The sequence below is a fragment of the Lepidothrix coronata genome, unplaced genomic scaffold, assembly GCF_001604755.1.
Source record: "Lepidothrix coronata isolate B3197 unplaced genomic scaffold, Lepidothrix_coronata-1.0 Scaffold187, whole genome shotgun sequence".
NCBI classification, from domain to species: domain Eukaryota; kingdom Metazoa; phylum Chordata; class Aves; order Passeriformes; family Pipridae; genus Lepidothrix; species Lepidothrix coronata.
The window spans coordinates 1,319,331-1,337,451 of NW_016690367.1; the positions used below are offsets into that span (position 1 = coordinate 1,319,331).

General features: G+C 48.0%; 1 protein-coding gene across 5 annotated transcripts in view; it reads right to left on the bottom strand.

Moving 5' to 3' along the window:
• Nucleotides 1–1,816: 1,816 nt before the first annotated feature.
• The window catches only part of LOC108505226 (lethal(3)malignant brain tumor-like protein 3), a 40,994-nt gene continuing 24,689 nt past the window's right edge, over nucleotides 1,817–18,121 (bottom strand). For 3 of the 5 annotated variants that reach the window (XM_017831046.1, XM_017831045.1, XM_017831049.1), the window contains 6 exons: nucleotides 17,851–17,889; nucleotides 16,892–17,023; nucleotides 16,456–16,517; nucleotides 13,973–14,139; nucleotides 9,420–9,482; nucleotides 1,817–5,816 (listed from right to left, as the gene is read on the bottom strand). In XM_017831046.1, coding sequence (XP_017686535.1) covers nucleotides 5,688–5,816; nucleotides 9,420–9,482; nucleotides 13,973–14,139; nucleotides 16,456–16,517; nucleotides 16,892–17,023; nucleotides 17,851–17,889 — 592 coding nt within the window. In that variant the 3' untranslated portion in view covers nucleotides 1,817–5,687. The remainder of the gene's footprint in view (nucleotides 5,817–9,419; nucleotides 9,483–13,972; nucleotides 14,140–16,455; nucleotides 16,518–16,891; nucleotides 17,024–17,850; nucleotides 17,890–18,121) is intronic. The other 2 variants (XM_017831047.1, XM_017831048.1) reach the window with 2 other exon arrangements.

Consider the following 18,121-nt stretch of genomic DNA (forward strand, 5'->3'; position numbering starts at 1 on the left):
CTGTGCCAGGGCCTCCCCACCCTCAAAGGGGACAATTCCTTCCCAATATCCCATCTTACCCTTCCCTCTGGCAGTGGGAAGCCATTCTCTGTGTTCTATCCCTCCATTCCTTGTCCCCAGTCCCTCTCCAGCTCTCCTGGAGCCCCTTTAGGCACTGGAAGACTGGTGGTTTCTTCGTGGATTCCTTACCTCATGGTGTCCTATCACAGGCCATCCCAGGACTCTGCCATCTTCCTGAAGCAGCTCCCACAGTTGAGTGTTGAACTAAAACCAGCAAGAACTTGTTCTCAGTACGAATCAACGTTTCAACTCTGCATTTTGGGGTCTGTTTTCCCTTCCTTAATGCCCCACTGGGCTTCTTTCCCTGTGTGCCCATAGCAATGATAATTAACTCACCTCCTTCTGCTCTAATTGCAATTATCTGATAAACTGCAAAACACTGTGTAATCTGCCCCAAAATCACTTTTCCTCCTGATCCCCTCCCGAGGTTTCCCAAAGCCACACCTGCAGCAGGTCGCCCATCCCAGGGGACCAGGGCAGCTGAAGGTTTGCAAACCTTCTGAAACCAAAAGTATTGGAGATTTGGCTCCCAGCCATAATTCCTAAACTATCCCATCCTCGGGGTAAACATTTGCTCTCGTTGGTTTTGTTTTTTTTTTCCCTTCCAAGGTTTTTTTTTTGCTTCTATTTAAAACCCTCGGCTTGTTTGTTTTTGTTACCGTGATCGGATTCCTGGTCTGGGGAGTTGGGAATGGCTGGTGCAGCCTGGGGAACATCCAATACTGCCTGTACTCTGCTGGGATGCCCTCGCACTTCTGAGACCTGAGTTTCTCTGTGAAAGGGTGTTTCTTTCCCTGAGATTTTGGTGGAGAAGCTTGAACAGAGCAGGATGAATCAATCACCCAAAAGGCTGACTGCACTTGCAGGTTACTCTGCTCAGGCAAACGTGGAATTATTTTTTTTTGTCTTTTTTTTTTTTGTCCCAAGTTTGTATTTCTCCTTGGGGCAGGAAAAACCTGCAGTTTGTTTTTTTGGCCTGTCTGAATGCTCAAGTTATTCCGTGTCAGCCTCCACTGGTTTGTCCTTCGTGCTGAGATCCTTGCACAATTCCCTGGTGGAATCTGCACACCCACTCGAGGGGCTGGAGGGGGTCTCCTGGAGAGTTTGGGAGGTTGTTGGCCTTGGCTGAGTGGGTTTGGAGTTTAAGGACTGGTACTTGCAAGGCCGAGCTCTGCTCCCATCACCATCAAGCCCCTCTGCTCTGGAGCCAGGCTGGGAGAGCTGGGGGTGTCCATCCTGGACAAGAGAAGGCTCTGGGGAGACCTTGGAGCCCCTTCCAGTGCCTAAAGGGGGCCTACAACAAGGAGAGAGAGGGACTTCTCATATGGACAAGGGAAAATGGCTTTACACTGAAAGAGGGTAGGTTTAGGTTGGATATTAGGGAAAAATTCTTCCCTGTGAGCATGGCAAGGCCCTGGCACAGGTTGCCCATGGCAGGGGGTTGGACTAGAGGGGCTTTAAGGTCCTTTCCAAGGATTCTATCATTAAAACCTTCTGTCAGCAGCAGAGGACAGTGAGGAACTGGGGATCAGGTGCAGCCACAGCCAAGGCTGGTGCTGCTCTGTGCACACATCAAGGAGAGCTCCAACACAGAGGTAAGAGACAGAAAAAAAGGGATAAAAGACGAAAATGCTGCCTGTGTTGTGAGTGCCAGGTTTGGGTTTAGGGGGAGGAAAACGTGATGACCATCCCACCCCAGTGAGAGCCAGCCCAGCAATCCTGCCCAGCCCCAGCCCCAGAATGAACCAACCAGCTCTGAACTTATATTAATTTTATTCACATTTCCAGAGGAAAGCATCGGTGGAGTGCAAGGGCATGGCTAGTGTTGAAAAGCTCAAGTATTTGGTTTCAAACAGGCAAACATTCCCGAGGCTGAGCCGAGCCTTCCTCCCTTCCCCTGCACGTGTTTCCAGTTCAAGTAACAGGAATCTCCAAAATAAGCTGGCTCATCACATGATGGAGGGGATGTCAGAAACTTTAAAGCTCTCTGTGGTATAAAATCCCTAAGCAGGGCATGAAAGTAGCAGGCAGGAAATCTTGTACAGCTGAACGAGCTTATCCCTGGGCTCAGTGCTGGGCTTTTCCCTCTGGATGAAGAGTTTTGCTGTCAGTGTCCAACCTTAATGGGATTCATTACCCAGAGCTGGAATTTGCTGCTACTGGATTACAAGGATGATCATTGGTGATGGCACAGAAAAATTCCAACAGGAGGAGAAGAAAAGGAGAAAAAAAAAAAAATTGATTGCTTTGGGATTCAAAAAACCAGGGATGCAGGAAGAAAAACAGAGCCAGGAATAAGACCCACTTGGAGAACTGAAACTTCCCAATTTCTCTGCCGGCCCACAGGAACTTGTCACAGCTCTGGGGGGCTTATGAGGAATATATTTGTATTTCTAAGTGGCTCCTGGGTTCAGCTGGGCCAACAACTGGTTGCTGCCGACATCCAGCAGACCCCAAATCCTCCCAGTCCCAGCTGGAACAAACCAGCCTCAGCTTTGTTCCCTGCAGAGCCACAGCTTTTGGCTTTTTTTTTTTTTTGCTTCAAAGTGCACGTTTCGAATGAGACAACAAGGCATCAAGACAAACCAAAGGCATCTGCAGAGCCCTGGCCTGGAGCAGGGCTGGGAACGGGCCTGGGGCAGAGTCTGGCAGCAGGAACAACTCATCAGGACACACAGGAAAGCAACAATCCCTGACACAAGTGCAACAGCATCAGCAACCCACGAATCCCTAAGTTATGGGGCTAAAAAGGGAGCTGGTTTAGTTGTTTTCTCTGTCTTGTAAATATTAGTGAGTTTGAAGTCTTTTTGCCCGGTGAAGTCGCTGGATTTTATTGGAATACAGCTATATTTGGGAAAGGAGTGGGTAATAGATGTGTGCACATTCTTGCTTGCTCTGCAAAGACAATTATCAGATTACAAAAAAAGGCACAAGAAGCACATTCCTCCTTCTTCCAGCCCTAAAAGGTTCCTCCTTCCCCCCTGCTGAAAGCACTGTGCTGGCTGTCACTGAACAACCTCCAAGAACACATTTTCCTCTTTGATCCAGCTGGCTTGGAAGCCCCAAGGATTAAAGATTTCTCTTCTGTTTGAATAATTTCACTGACTAGAATCTCATTGCTTGTTTAACCGATTCTCTTCATCCTCCATCTATATATAGTAAAAAGAAATGAAATTAATATTATATTTTGGTTCAGTGCTAGAGGCAATCTGCTGTCCCCCAACTCAGGTTCCCAAAGGGAGGAGGTGAAACAGAAACTCTGGCAGGATTTGCTCGTTAGGAACAAGAGAAAGGCAAAACTGCACCCACCCCACCTGGCTGGGTGTCACAGAGAGGGAAACTGGAGCATGGAAAGGCTCAGGGTTATTTAGCAAGTCAGTGGAGAGCCAGGAATAAAACAGCCCAGCTCTGGATCCTCTGCTCCACTTGTCAGGAAACAATTTTGCTCTGCCCAGAAGGCGAGTTCTGTCTGAGCCCAGGACATGCCACTTACAATTCAAGTCTTCCCGTTGATGCTGGATGTGCAGAGCAGGATAAAGGAATGGGACTCTTTGGTGAATATCCTGGTTATCAGACTAAAAATGCATTTTAATACACTAAATTAATCTCTTTGCCTAGTCCTTACCACTGCAGTGAATTTCTCTCCTGCAGCTGCCTGGCTGATATTTAATGTTCCAGTTATTAAATATCCCACCTACCCTGTGTCTTCTCTGTGAAGGCTTAAACTCCTTAACATCTTATAAAAAATAAGAGTATGGAAACAAACTGCTCTAAATGACTATTCCAGGACTGAATGGCTTCAGTGGGGTGGATTCTGCTGTATTTACAATTTTAAGGAACTTCCTACTTTAGGCAAGTCACCAGGACCTTCCCAGCAGCTGAAGGTTGGACAAAGGACGTGGGGGATGAGGGAAGGACTTTGTGTCACCACGTGGCCATGGACAGTGTGTTCATCCTGTTCCCAATGGCTCTGGGGAAGCAACACTGTTGGCAGAGATGCCAAGGGAGTTTGAGGTGCCTATGGATGGATGATGTCATCATGCAGTGCCCTGAGAAATTGCCACAGCCCTGGCAGAGGTAAACACACCTCCAGCACTTGGAAGGGCTCCCACACGCAGAATTCAGCCTGGCAGCTCTGGATGAAGGGCTCTAAGGGCTGACTGAGCTAAGGTGGTCCTGGATAAACTCCACAACAGCCAAATATCTCAGGGAGAGCATCCAGAGGGGGAACCAGGAGCTGCTGTGCTGCCAGGCAGGAGTGGGAACACCGAGGTGTTCACCGTGTCTCCCAAGGTTTCCATGGGGAGAGGACAGCTCGGGAAGGAATGGTGTGGAAACCCCATCCAGGATGTCACAGGGCCATGGGCATGTTCCTAAAACTGGCTCTGTTCCTTCTCTGACCCTGAGCAGAGCAGGAAGCCCTCGTGCTCCCACCAGGAGAGCACAGGCTGCCTGCACAGGACACAAGCTGTGCTCCCTCCCTGATGCACCTCAGCTCTTTTGGGAAGTGATTCCCACCCCATTTTACTGTCTGTTTAAACCCTGATTCCTCTCCAATCCAACTTCCCTGGATGTGTGCTCTGCCTGCCTCACTCCTGAACAGGCAGAGGAGCTGCAGCTCTGCCCCACAGGACCCTCCAAAGTCCACCTGGAGGGGAGAAGGGCCAAAGCACCCCACACTCACCAGGTTGGATTGTCCAAAAGAAAAGCCATTTGTTTCTAGGAAATCTGTTTACACACACACTGTGGCCACTGCTGGGTTTCCAACTCCTATTCCCAGCTTTTGGCTGACAGTGCAGAGGACAAGAACAAACCCATCCGGTCCCCAAGTGCTCCTGATTGTGCCATTTTGCCAGAAAATGTTCCTGGCCCAGAGAGCAGCTGCACAAAAGCACAGAGGGAGAACTACAGCTAAAACATTTATCTTTGTCTCCCGTGGGAGATCCCTTCGTGGGATCTTTTCCCACCCAAAGCCCACCTGCACAGGTCCTGGTGATCTAAATGAGGGTTCTGCTCGCTGGCAGAAGCAATGCCTGATGGAAACCCTCTGCCCACACTCCCTTCCTGCTGTGGTTTAAGCAGCCCAGCAGCCAAGGGGATCAGAACCACCAGGATCAGCAGGAGACACTGGAATTTAACAGTCCTGAAAAGGTCAGCTCCTGAGTCACAGCAGTGAAGGATATGGGGGAGTTGCTTTAAGTGCACCTTTTTCCTCCTTCCTCACATACAGAACATGTTCAACTCGCTGGTGATCACTCAGTCCCTCTTTCAGGCACTATCATGGACACAGAGCATTTACTCCAAGCTTTCCTCCTGCTCCTGCAGCTCCACCAATGCTACCCTGGATTCCCCTTAGAACCGGAGGTTTCTTCTCCATCTCCAAAAGAGATTGATATATCAAAACCAAATTCAATTACAAAATATAATAATAATCCTCTTCTTGGAAGTGAAGCTGCCCCATATTCCAGACTGTGGCAGGATTTTTTATAACCTCAAAATATTTTGGACTAAGTTCTACTTAAAATACGTCCGAGTCCCGAAAGCCGCCCGTTCGGCACATTGGAATGCTCACAGCTGAAGACCCATTCCCTGTGAATTCCTTGTGGGATGTGCCCAAAGGGCCCTTCTCAGTTGTCTTCTGCAGATTTGAACATGAGGATGGCGTTGTAGATCTTCAGGGCAGGGCCCAGCTTGATGCTGAGGATTTTAACGATGTCGTTCTGCTTGAGGAGCAGGAAGGCCTCGCCGTCGATCTGCTGGAGGTTGGGACACAGCAAAAACAGGGATTAACCAGCAAGGGACAGGCAGGATTCCCACTTCTGGTCATTCCCTAGTTCTGGCACCCACACCCTGGGATGTTCCCAGACGTGCTGCCCTTTTCAAGGACCACAGACCTCATCGCACAGGTCAGGGTGTGCTTACGGAGAGAGCATGAGGTGCTTCTTCAACAGAATTTAGAGTCTCTAGAATTGCTTTAAAAAGCCCAAAATCCTACAGCCTATACACAACCCGTGGCCAGAAATTAGGTCAGAAAATCCAGAATGCCAAACTATCCAAGAATTAATACATCACCCTGATCCATGACTGCCCCCGCACAGACTCCTCCACCCCTGTTAAGCTGTTCAGGGTAAAAAATTAAAGGTAAACACCCTTTTTTTGGTCAGTTCTGCTAAAAACCTTACAGATGAGAACAATCCCTGAGATGTGAACATCTGGCTACTCCCACAACTGGGGTGTTTTATGCCCACAGACAACAAGTCTCTGTTTAAAGGAGAGACAGGAGGTTCTTGTGAAATCCTTGTCAGTGGCACTAACTGGGCTTGCTCAGCACAGGGCAAAAGAAACCGTGTGCTGGATAGAACAAGGCATGGTAAAGTCTGGAAAAATCCACCAGCAAGGAGATATTCAATGAGATGCAAATTAAGCAAGTGATTAACACACTACCATGTGAAAATCCAGGATGCTCTAGGTAGCAGGGAGTGAAATCATGACAGACTATTTTAAGAAGAGGTTAAAAATTTACTTGAGCAAGAACATCCACAGAGCCAACACAGATATAATTAATATAAACCCCAAATGCTGCAGGGAAGAAGCGAAAGATTAATGGACACAGACAAACAATATGTGTCTCCCTAAGTTATTCCATTAAAGTCCATTTACAGGGACTGACAGTGTCTCCTCCTCTCACTTGATGCTCACCAGTGCAGCAGACAAGGAGGGACACTCAGCCCAGCCAGAATAACAGTTCTGCTATTTTTGTTGCCTTCCCAACTGGAATTTTTTTGGATGTCAATGACTGGTGCAAGAGGAAACCCTGAGTAAACTTGGGCAAACATCTGATTAAAGCAAAGAGTGGGAGCCAGGAGATCTGGGTTCCCCACCTCTCACCACACAAGAGCCCCTTGGCAAGTTATTTAACCTCCCAGTTAAGTAACTGGGAGGAACTGGGAAGTTAATTCCTCCAATGGGAATGCCAGCAGTGCTCCCAGCCCACAGATGGCCACACAAAGTCCCCGAATCTTATTTTCAGGCTGCCCAGAGTCTACACTGCTGCAATGAACGTGTTAAAAATAGCTTGAAACAAATGGGGCTGCTGTTTAAATTAAATAATAGAGTCAAGAGGAGCAGAAAACTGCTGGAAAACAGTCCTACATTTCGAAATGCTTTGGAGTCCAATATTATTCCTATGCTTCATTTTCACTGCATTGCCTCACACACGCTTATTTTAAACAGACCTGCCCTGAACTGGACCTAGAAACAAGTCTGTGCTTTATTATTCATTTCTTTGTTCCATCTTATTTGGATGGTTTTTAAAATTCTGTGCACAATTTGTTCTCTTCATTCCTAATGTAAGCAGCAACTTATCCCTGTCCAGCCCCCCCGCCAAGAGAAGTCTACCAGGGATTTATTTCTCCTGGATGTGGAGCACTTGGAGGCTGATCCCAGCTAATGGACAGTGTGGGGGAGCTCAGCTCTCCTGTCACTCACACCTACACTCTGGCCAAAGCCAAACTGCTAAAAGGGTTTTAATTTCCAACTGACAATTTGGTTGGAGCATGAACTTGTAAAACAATGCGAGCTCCTAAAATCTGGCACAGGGAATCACACTTGGAGGCTGCAGGAAATAAGGGATTAAAATAGACCGTGGCTATGACACTGTCAGAACTAGAAAGGAGAGGCTGTTGTTTAAATTATGGCCACAAGAAATACAATAAAATGCATGGAGAATGGTTGGATTCATGACAAGATTTGCTTGGTACAGTTTATCTAGCACTCTTACCTCTAAATACATCTTCCCTAGAAATCAGGATGCACCTTTTCCACTCAGCTACACCGAAAGATTGGTTCATTTAAATAAATTTCACTATTCCCACTATATTCAGTTAAAGATTTGTCACACTGTGGGCAGTGCTTTTTGCAAGCCTCCATTTCTTTTGCCCTCTATTTTGTGTGTGTCTGCATGTTTTTTAAAGCAAGGGGAAGGAAAGCACAGATACATAAATCCACAAAATGCACTGCAGCCTGACTGACCCTGAACAGGAGCCAGCTCTGGAGCAGTGAACTATCACAAACCTGCCCTTTCCAGTCACTGCAGCAAAGCAGAGGAGGCACAGCCCTTCCCTGAGCCCTCACAGCCAGAGCAGGAGCTGTCACAGAGCCGTGGAATGGGTTGGGTAGGAAGGGACCTTAAAGTTCATCTAATTCTACCCCCCTGCCATGGGCAGGGACACCTTCCACTAGCCCAGGTGGCTCCAACCTGGCCTTGGACACTTCCAGGGATCCAGGAGCAGCCACAGCTTCTCTGGGCAACCTGTGCCAGGGCCTCCCCACCCTCACAGACAACAATTCCTTCCCAATATCCCATCTAATTCTGCCCTCTGGCAGTGGGAGGCCATTCCCTGTGTCCTGTCCCTCCATCCCTTGTCCCCAGTCCCTCTCCAGCTCTCCTGGAGCCCCTTTAGGCCCTGCAAGGGGCTCTCAGCTCTCCCTGGAGCCTTCTCCTCTCCAGGTGAGCACCCCCAGCTCTCCCAGCCTGGCTCCAGAGCAGAGGGGCTCCAGCCCTGGAGCATCTCCGGGGCCTCCTCTGGACTCACTCCAGGAGCTCCACATCCTTCATGTGTTGGTTCCCCTGGACCTGGAGGCAACTCTGCACGCTGGGTCTCACTGGGCAGAGCAGAGGGACTGAATCCCCCCCTCACGTCCTGCCTGGGCTGTGGGATGAGCCCAGGACAAGGTTCATCCCTGCAAATTCATCGGGGGCTCACAAAGAGCCTCCAAGTACCACCTGCAATGGAAGTGGAAGCTGAAGCACTCAACAGCCCCCACCTATGATCCACCTAAACAAGTGTGCCAAAACCCAGGAGAGCCTTATCCCATGCCTGCAGAGGACTCCCCAGAGCCACGGTGAACACACCAGAACAGGGAACAAGCCCAGCCCAGCCCGTGGCAGCAATGACAGGACACACCACAGGCAGGACATGCTCTGACTTCCCAACCTCTCCTTGTTCAAGGAAAGGTTTTCCTCCTGCTCTCACCCCATGGGGGAAGCCAGCAATTCCTGGGAAACCCTGTGCCTGCCAGGCTCCCCAGGAGCACATGTCCTCGTTAGAGGCAGCAGATGAGATCCTCCCCACCCCACTCCAACAGGACATCTTTATAGTGGTGCCAAAGCCACGGCACAACGGTCCAAGACAGGATGTTCAGCACAGGCTCCCTGATTGGAACTGCAGGGGAAATTTAAAGCAGCAGGATGCAATTAGCCATGCTGGAATACAGCCTCCTAAATGCCACAGGCTCTGGAATGACAGGGCTGAGCAGGTCTGTGCTCACAGCCCAGGGGCAGGGCACGCTGCACTTACCTCTTCCCTGAACACAGAGGCTTGTTCTTTGCAACCAGGTAAACGCTGGATGAAGCTCACCACCTGGAATTCCAGGAAAGAAACGTGGACAATTAAAATGGGACACTGTCGAGCAGAAAGCTCCTATTTCTGTACGAGTTCTTTATGCAAAAATTTTTACAACTTTAATACTTAAAACTCTCCCATTAATGAAGGATATATTTCCGTGTTGCTGCTGCAACTCCTCTGCATATTCTGGTTACCAGCAATAACTGTCCCTGTTGCCATTTGACCATTTCTCTCCCTGCTTCTCCATTCCTCTAAAACACCCTCACAAAATCAACATTATTTTTCCAGATTAAAAGCTGTGTGTGGCTACACTACTTTAAACTCCTCCTCAACTTCACTTTTCTCTACAGTATTGCTGGAGAGTAAAATCAGGAAGAAAAAAGGATTTAGACAGTTTCCCAGGATGACATTGCCTGTGAGAGACAAGATAAACCAACTGAATGAGCACTGCTGGTTTACCAACATCCAAAGGCAGGGGAGCTGGGAAGGAAAGGAGTTTTGGTTTTATTTAATCCGTGGTGGGTGCACAGGATCCATGGTACCAAGAGGATTAAACAAGTAAAAGTTAATTTTACATTTCACACTAGGGAGAACCTTTCTAAGCAGGGAATCTGCTAACATTTGGAATAATTTCCCTGGAGACCTGGGTTACGTTATATAACACTAAGGAGTGCAAGGAGCAGCCGAGGATGAATTAATGTGTATTGTCTTCTCCAGCTGTAGCTCCACTGGTTCACAGAATATTTGTATATCGAGGCATAATCAGATCAAACATCTCCTGCTAATTGGATGCTCCCTTGCAGGAGCAGCTCTGTTTCATGAGGTACATCCATGTGAGTTGTTACAGATGTGACATTTCCTCCTGTACACAAACAAGCAGCTGGGAGGGGTCACTGTCAACACAGGAGCACCCCTTCAACTCAGGATTGTCAAAGCCCCTCCTAAATCGTGTCACTGCATCTCCAGCTGATCCCACCACTAGACTGAGAGTCATTCCCTCCCTCCAGCCACGGGGCTCTCAGTGCCCTCCAGGTTTGCTCTCCCCTGGCAGGAGCAGCTCCAATTCCCGTGGTTTCTGTTATGTAACCTGAGAGCAGAGCATCCCTCTCAGTGCTCCATTTAAAGGGAACCCCTAAAATCCACATCTCCATCGGGCAGGGACTCCAAATTTTCTCCTGCAGAAGTGCAAACTCCTCTATCACAAACAAATGACAGAACAACCACTTTCCTTTTGAATCGTCCCCACCCCTTATTATTAAACCACAAATAAAAATCCTCCTGCAGGGTCTGGTGCCTTCCAGAATTTAAGAGACAGTTGGGCCCCTCAGGGCAAGAGGCTCTTTGGTGTCTGTGGCACTGGGAGGCTGGCAGACACCTCCTGGGAATGACCTGAGCCTGCCTTGCTCCTGTGTCCTTCCCTGCACGACTGCTGCTGGCTACTGTCACTGACACGGAGTGACAGACCTTTGATCTGTCCCAGGAGTCATTTGTAGGGACACTGGGAGCTCTTTGTGCCACAGGAGAGGCTTTTTAAACAAACAGGAGCCCTGGGGGTTTACCAGGGATGGAGAAAAGGGAGGGAAGGAGCAAACAGGAGTGAAGGTCCCCAGAAGGGGAGCCAGACGCCGGGTTCCATCGAGCCACAGTGACCTGCCTGGTCCATCACCGCTGGGGAGGAGAGTCCCCGGACCAAGATGTGGCAGTTGAGGGACAAGGGAGGCTCAGGAGCATGAGGTAAAAACACAGTGACACCACGGGAAACCAACCCAGCCCCCCAACAGTGGCAGGGAAGCCCTGAATCCAGGGAAAGGGTGAGGCTGGAGGGGCTCACAGTGAGGAACTGGGACAGGTTGGGAACACAGTGGGATCAAGGCTTTTCCTTTGAGGAAGTGAATGCCTGCCAGCCCTTCCTGCTCCATTTTAAAGGGAATCCCTAAAATCCACATCTCCATCAGGCAGGGACTCCAAATTTTCTCTTGTAGAAGTGCAAACTCCTATTACAAACCAGCGACAAAACACTACTTGCCTTTTGAAAGGAATGGAGAAATTGGAGAAACAGATCCCTGCTGTAACCACCCCAGTGCTCCCAGAGCTCTCTGCTGGAAGCTCTTACACTCCCAATGCACATTAGGAAAGGAAAAGGGGTTGAAAAAGAGCTGAAAACACCTTAGAAAGTCCATATGACCCGTCTGGAAGGTGCTGATGTGATCCCAGAGGTGACACACTGAGGTGAGCACAGGATTTATATCCCTGGGTGGCAAATGCCTGTCTCACACTGCACCCCTGGAACAGCTCCTGCAGGACTGACACCCCTCCTGAGGCCATCAGAGACAGGCTGGGCTTAACTGGGATTTAAAAACCCAAAAGCACTTGGCACAAAGACAGTGTCCCCCCCCCAGGTATTAACATTGATGCAGGATTAACTAATGAACAATACAACTGCAGCACATCTTAATGTTCTTCTGTGAGTCAATATGCTGTGCCCTAAAAACATGACAGGAAGCTTTCAATAAATACCAAAGCTGCATTAAAGTAACTACTCTTGTTGCCTGCTCAGTGTTACCAGGAGTTTCTTTGCTGGAGGGCCCCTAAATGCTGCTGCTGCTGCTCTGCCATTTCAGCTGTTCTCAACCAGCAGAGAATTAAAGCAACATTTTTTCCCTTAATGTGGGTTTTATAAAATAAAACCAGTTCTTTAGCCTGAAACCAAAGGAGAATTTTACACCCTTGTTACAGATCAGCAAAATGGGCTCCTTTGTGCAGCAGAGTTCAAAGCACAACCCAAAGGCAAATGTTTGCCCTGCAGGAAGATGTTGGGAGCCCAAATGCCAACAGACCAAATGTACTCTGGACTCCCTAAAACACAGCAAGTCCTGCTGCTTTCATCTCCCAGACCTGAGGTTTCCCTGCACTGCACATGCTGATCCTGCAAGTGCTCAGACAGAGCCCAAATTGATTCCTCTGGGAATTTGTGATGAGCATAATTTGCAAAACCAGACCCACTTGATTGAAATTCGAGACAAAAACCTGTAATGACTTCAGCCAGTCCATTGTGGGGCTGCAATTGAGCTTTTTAATGTGCCAATCACACTGTTACTGGCAGCCAAAACTTCCTCAGTTGTTTCAGGCTGCAGCACAGAGTTCAGGGTATTCTGGGTTGGAATCACTATATCCAGTGCCCTCCATCCATGTCCTGTGGTCCCTGCTTACATTCATCTGTTATCAAACTAATATCCCAGTTAAATTTGCCCAGCAGCTGCTTTAAAGGTCAACTACAAAGGACAGATTTTATTTGGCTTGGATCCTGATGCTGTACTTCCATGAACCAGCCTCCCTGTTTTATCAAAAAGAAAGAGATTTTGATTATCATGTCAGAGGATTAACTGCTTCTGACCTTATTGATTTGCTAAAAGACCTTTTGGACAAATCATTGGAAGCTTTCTCAAAAGGACAGGAACAGCAAATCTTTCAAGAGATATTTTTTCCTCCTTGCTACGAATTTAATTCAAACGTATTTTTATTAAAAAGAAAGAAACAAACAAAAAACCAGAACAAAAAAAACGCCACAACAACTAAGTTTTAAAACAGCAACCCTAATTGTTCTATCCCCTTCTCAGCTGCTGTGGTTTCCATCTCCCACATCAATGCAATCCCACCAGACTCCCAGCAGTCCTCCAGCACCAAGAGCAAAGTCAAATTGGATTTATCTGATGCTAAGAGGCACTTGGGGAAAATGCACTTTCTGAAAGTCTCTGAAGATCCTCTCTGCACCACCAACAGCAGCACCTTTCTCCTGCTTTGCAGATTCCCTGCATCCTTGCAAGCACAACACTACAGCACATTCCTCTTGGATTAAATGCCCTGCAATTAAGTGCCAGCATCCAAATTGTCACCACTTCCCAAGAGCAGAGACAAATATTATTTATGCCCAAGGCATCGAGGCAAAAACCAACTACTCAGCACACAAAACACTCCGGGTTTTCACACACCACCTAATTACAGGAGACATCTCCAGAGCTGCAGAGACACATCCCCAGCTGCACAGATACCTCTGCCAGAAATCAGGTCAGGCTTGTGGGCAGTTTTGTCCCAGGGGAATCAGGCAGGGAGAGGCAGGAGGAGTGGGCATGCACAGTTTGGAATTCTCTGCAATGAAGTGAATCAGCAGCAAAGCCACGGGAGAGGGGGAGGGAGATCACAGAGGAAGGGAATCTGCTGTCAGAGGGAGGCTTCAGGCCTGAGGACTGAGAGATCAAGGGCTAAATAAACAAACAAAGGCAGGGAGGGAGGGAATCCTATTGAAGCTGTGGAAACCAGAGGGTTAACAGGGATCCCTCCCTGCTAAAGGGACTTGGGTGTAACTTCCAGCTGAGTCAGCTGTGGCATATGCACAGCAACCAGAGGGGGAAAGGGAAGAAAATAAAGATGTCTCCCAATTAGCACTCCAGAGGAGGAGGGAGCTGGCTTTCCTGCAGCCCAGGAGAGCAGAAGAACAGGGAACTCACCTCTTCCACAGTCCATTTGGCAACTTGTTTGGCTGTGAGGCCTGAGACCTCTGGCAAGAGCCTGCAGTGCTGCTCCCAGAAGAGATGGAGCCGGTGGGTCGGGTTAGAGGCCAGGGAAGGCATGAAGATGGACTGGTGGAGGGCCTGCTGGAGATCCAAATCAGGGCCTGGAAAAGGAAAGGAGACAAGTCAGAGCCAGGCTCCAAGTAGGAGCAATTACAAAGCAGGAGGAAGGGTCACAGTCTGGAGAGGGGAGCAAGGCAGGGTGGTCAGAGAGGGCCAGGCACGGCACACTGAGCTTCCAGGCCGTCCTTCCCACCCTCCTGAGCAGGAGAGAGGGGGAAAAAAAGATAAGATTGCCAGGCTGGAGGCTTTATCGTCAGCTTCTTCCCTGGAAAATGATGTCATGCTGCTAACAGAGAAGATGTTTGCAGCCTTTTATTGACAAGGTGGAGGAGTTCTGGTAACAGCATCTTCGGCTGGGAACTGATGGCACAGTTCCAGCTCCCAGCTGGAGCCAGCCTGGGAAGGGCTCTGTGCCTGCCAGCCTGTGGCCTGGGCTTGCTCCTGGGGAGACTCCCAGGCCAGGAGTGCTGCCTGTTACCTCCAGACATCAACTCCCTCCTCATGTGTCAAGTGACGGAAGCTTTAAAAACCAAGACAGAAAAAAAAAAAACCAAAAAAAAACGAGAGGAAGAAATCACCCCTCCCTAATGAGATCACTGGAGCAGTGCAGAGTCATGGTCCTGCAGGGACGTGCTGCTTATACAACAGGAAGCCAGGCAGAGGATGGAAACAAGCTGGGAAACATTCCTGGGGTTTACAGCGGTTACGGTGGGCTGCCCCCAGCCCCTGCCTGCCCGGCGCCATCCCGCGGCAACCACACGACATTCCCGCTTTATCCCTGACATTCCCGCTTTATCCCTGCCCTCGGGAAGGCTCCCTGTGCCTGGAGAGGCTGCCTGAGCTCAGCAGCTGTCAGTGGGTCGGGGTGTCAGGTCTGGGGGGTGTGCCAGTCGCTACATGGAAAGCGCAAAGGAAAACGGCAGAGTATAAAAAACCCCCCAGATTTCCATGGTTTTCCAGCCAAAGGGAAAGCAGCACTGGAGGTAAAGCTTGTTCCAGGGAACGGTCACTCCCCTTGTCCGAAGGGTCACCTCATCTCCACGTCCCTAAAGGAAGTGGGACAGCATCAAATGTATCAAATTTCTAATAATGAGAGCGAGGGAGGATTTAAAACAAATAAAGCCTGAGTAGGAACTGCTCAGTTCAGGAGCTCCTGGTGAGAACACGGCACAGACACTGCTCCTGGGAGGGTGTCACCAACTCCTCCTCTGTCCTACTGTCCTTGTCCCCACCTCTCCCTGCTCCAGGAGGTCCCACTTGTGCCCAAAGTTTCCCCCACTGCTGGCTGGGCACTGCTTCCACCTCATGCCAACTCCTTTCCTCCACTAAGCCCAAATCCTCAACAAATGACTTTCCCTCTGAGAAAGCAGCAGTGATCTGATAGTTTAAACAGAGCTGGGCTGAAAGCTCTGGGTAGCTGTGACATTACAGGTCAGTGGATTATTGCTGCATTTCCCTCTCCTGATTTCCATCATTCTGTGTCAGGTGAAGGGAGAGTGGGGCAGCTTTCCCTGCCAGCTGCAACTGCAGCTCAGAGCTGGCAGATCCCTCAGCTCCCACTGCAGAACTCAGCACTAGGTAAAAATGAGTATTAAAAAAAAAAATAAAAGTAAATAAATAAATAAAAGCCTAGGCACCTGTCCCAGTTTGTGCCTGCTTAGCTATTTTTGATTGGAGACTTATTACCATGTTAAATCCTCCTAAAAGCCTGGTCAGCTCCGTTCTCTGAAATGGCTTTTTATAGTAAATCTGAAAGTTAAGCATATGGTTTGCTAAAGTGATAGGAGAAAGCTGCTCTGGAAACTTAACCTGTCATGTACCAGGAAAAGTAAAAAAAAAGGATTGTTTTTTCCATTTAACTTTTCTTTCTTCTTTTCCTCTTCGAGAAAACCTTAAAAAAAAGTCCCCAAATGATTCAGAATACGTTTCTGGATAGCCAGGAGGGTCTGAAAAAAGAAGCTGATGGAACTTAAACTACCTGCCAGGTTTTTAAGCAAGTCTCCCTTGACACTGTGCTGGCTCTGTCAAGGCCTGACACAGGTCACAGACTGTCTGGGAATGAAAACCTTTTGCCACTAGAGAACTCGAGTCTGCAATGGCACAAGAGCTGGTGCAAACTGTCTTCTCAGTTAATAAATACAAAGCTTCACCCTACAAAGTATTAAAACTTTCCCTTCTAAGTGACTTTACTCTTCCTCATCATTTTAAAGGAATTAAAACTACCACTGCCATCCCCTCCAGCTTCATCTTGACTGTGGAATCAAAGCCAAAAAAGCTGTGCATTTCTGAATGCTCCCTGTGACTGTGGGGATATTGCAGGGATATGAACAGAGAAAAAAGCATAAAATTTAACCAACCTTTCCCATTGCTTTCCCGTTTCACCAGCTGGAACTTGATATAGGCACGTGAGCAGCCAAGCCTGAAAGCACCAATTACAGAACATTTCAGATGATACAGAAATGGATGTAATTTCCTCTCTATATAGAGATTAATGGGACTTATAGAAACTTAGAGAAACCAAAAACTTTTCCCTGTTAAAATAAGCAGTAGCACTGCTCCATCCCAGACCTCTCTCTGAGCCATTAAATTCATGGCTAGAATTCACACTTGACTTTACTGCAGGAAAGAGAGGGCCAAAAATACTGGGAGGGAGGGAAGAGATTCACCATGTCATTCTAAACCCCTCTGCTGCAAACCCCTGATCAAACTTTGTGATTTGCACCTTTATTTCAGATACAGCAGCAAGAAACACCACAGTAAACGCGGGAAAACACATCATGAAATCTTATTTACGTTTTTGGTGTGGCTTTGATGTCTGCAGAGGAATCCTCCTCTCCCCAGTCTCTCTCCTGACTGTTTTCAGACTGCTCTGATGGAGTGTGAACGCTGCTTTGACACCACTTCTCACTGTCTGGTGCAGCTTTTCTGGAAAGACAGATAAATGATGGGAGCTGAGCTGACACCCTCCGGTCCCTTTTCCCACAGGAGAGTGAAGCTGGCTGCTCCTTCCAAGTGAGAGCAGCAACTACCATCTAGTGGTGGAACTTTCCCTCCCCACGAGTACAAAGTGCTTTGTTACTCCTCTGCATGGATTGAGAGAGATTATGTGAAACAAATCAGGCTCTGTGGACTCAGGCTCTGATCCCAGCAGCTACAGGAAACCACTGGGTAATGGGGAAAGCCAGGGATTTAAGATTTCTGAATCCTGATACCTCTGGATAACATTTAAGAGTCTCCATGACTGAGTTTGATGCATCAACTGAGCTAGAGTTGGCCAAGGAAGGACAAGCAGAGTGTTACCAGATTTACAGGCTGAATTCAGACCTCCCACTACGAAGAAACAAAATACTCAGAGGAACAGAAATATATCACAGTTCTAGAATGCCATTTATTCTGTGAGAATCTCAGGTCTCCTGAGGGGGCTTTATGGTAAGAGTGCCATTGAAATGCAATCAATTCTGGTGTGACAATTAGAAATTAAGATAGCTCTAGTTGGGAGGAGGCAAATTTGGCCTTCGAGGGAAGAGAAGCATTCACTCCTTTTTTTTCCAGCCAAACAGATCTTGGAAATGTTATAAATCTAAACAAATAGATGAACTTTAAAATATATATAACCTTTCATATACAACAAAGAATAAAAAGAATAAAAGTATTGCTGGAGTTCGCCCCAGTGAGATGATCTTAATAAAATCCTTCATGCCCTGGTCTGTCCCACAACACATTTAACTGCCTCCTGTGCTCCAAGAACTTACACACAGTTTGCTTCAATGCTGCTCAATTCCAAGATTTTCCTGTAAGAAAACAAAGTACCTGAAGGAGCTCAACTTGTTTGCCAAGTGATACACACAGAGTCTGTTTAATGGTGCAAAATAACCTTGGCCTGACAGTTTTAGGACAAGGAAACGAAGGAAAAGAACATATTTTAAATTGAAACAGCAAGGAAAAATTTATGGAGACAGAATGCAATTTCCTTTGTTGGAATGTGACCAGAGCAGCAGGATTAAGGAATCGAGAAACCTATTA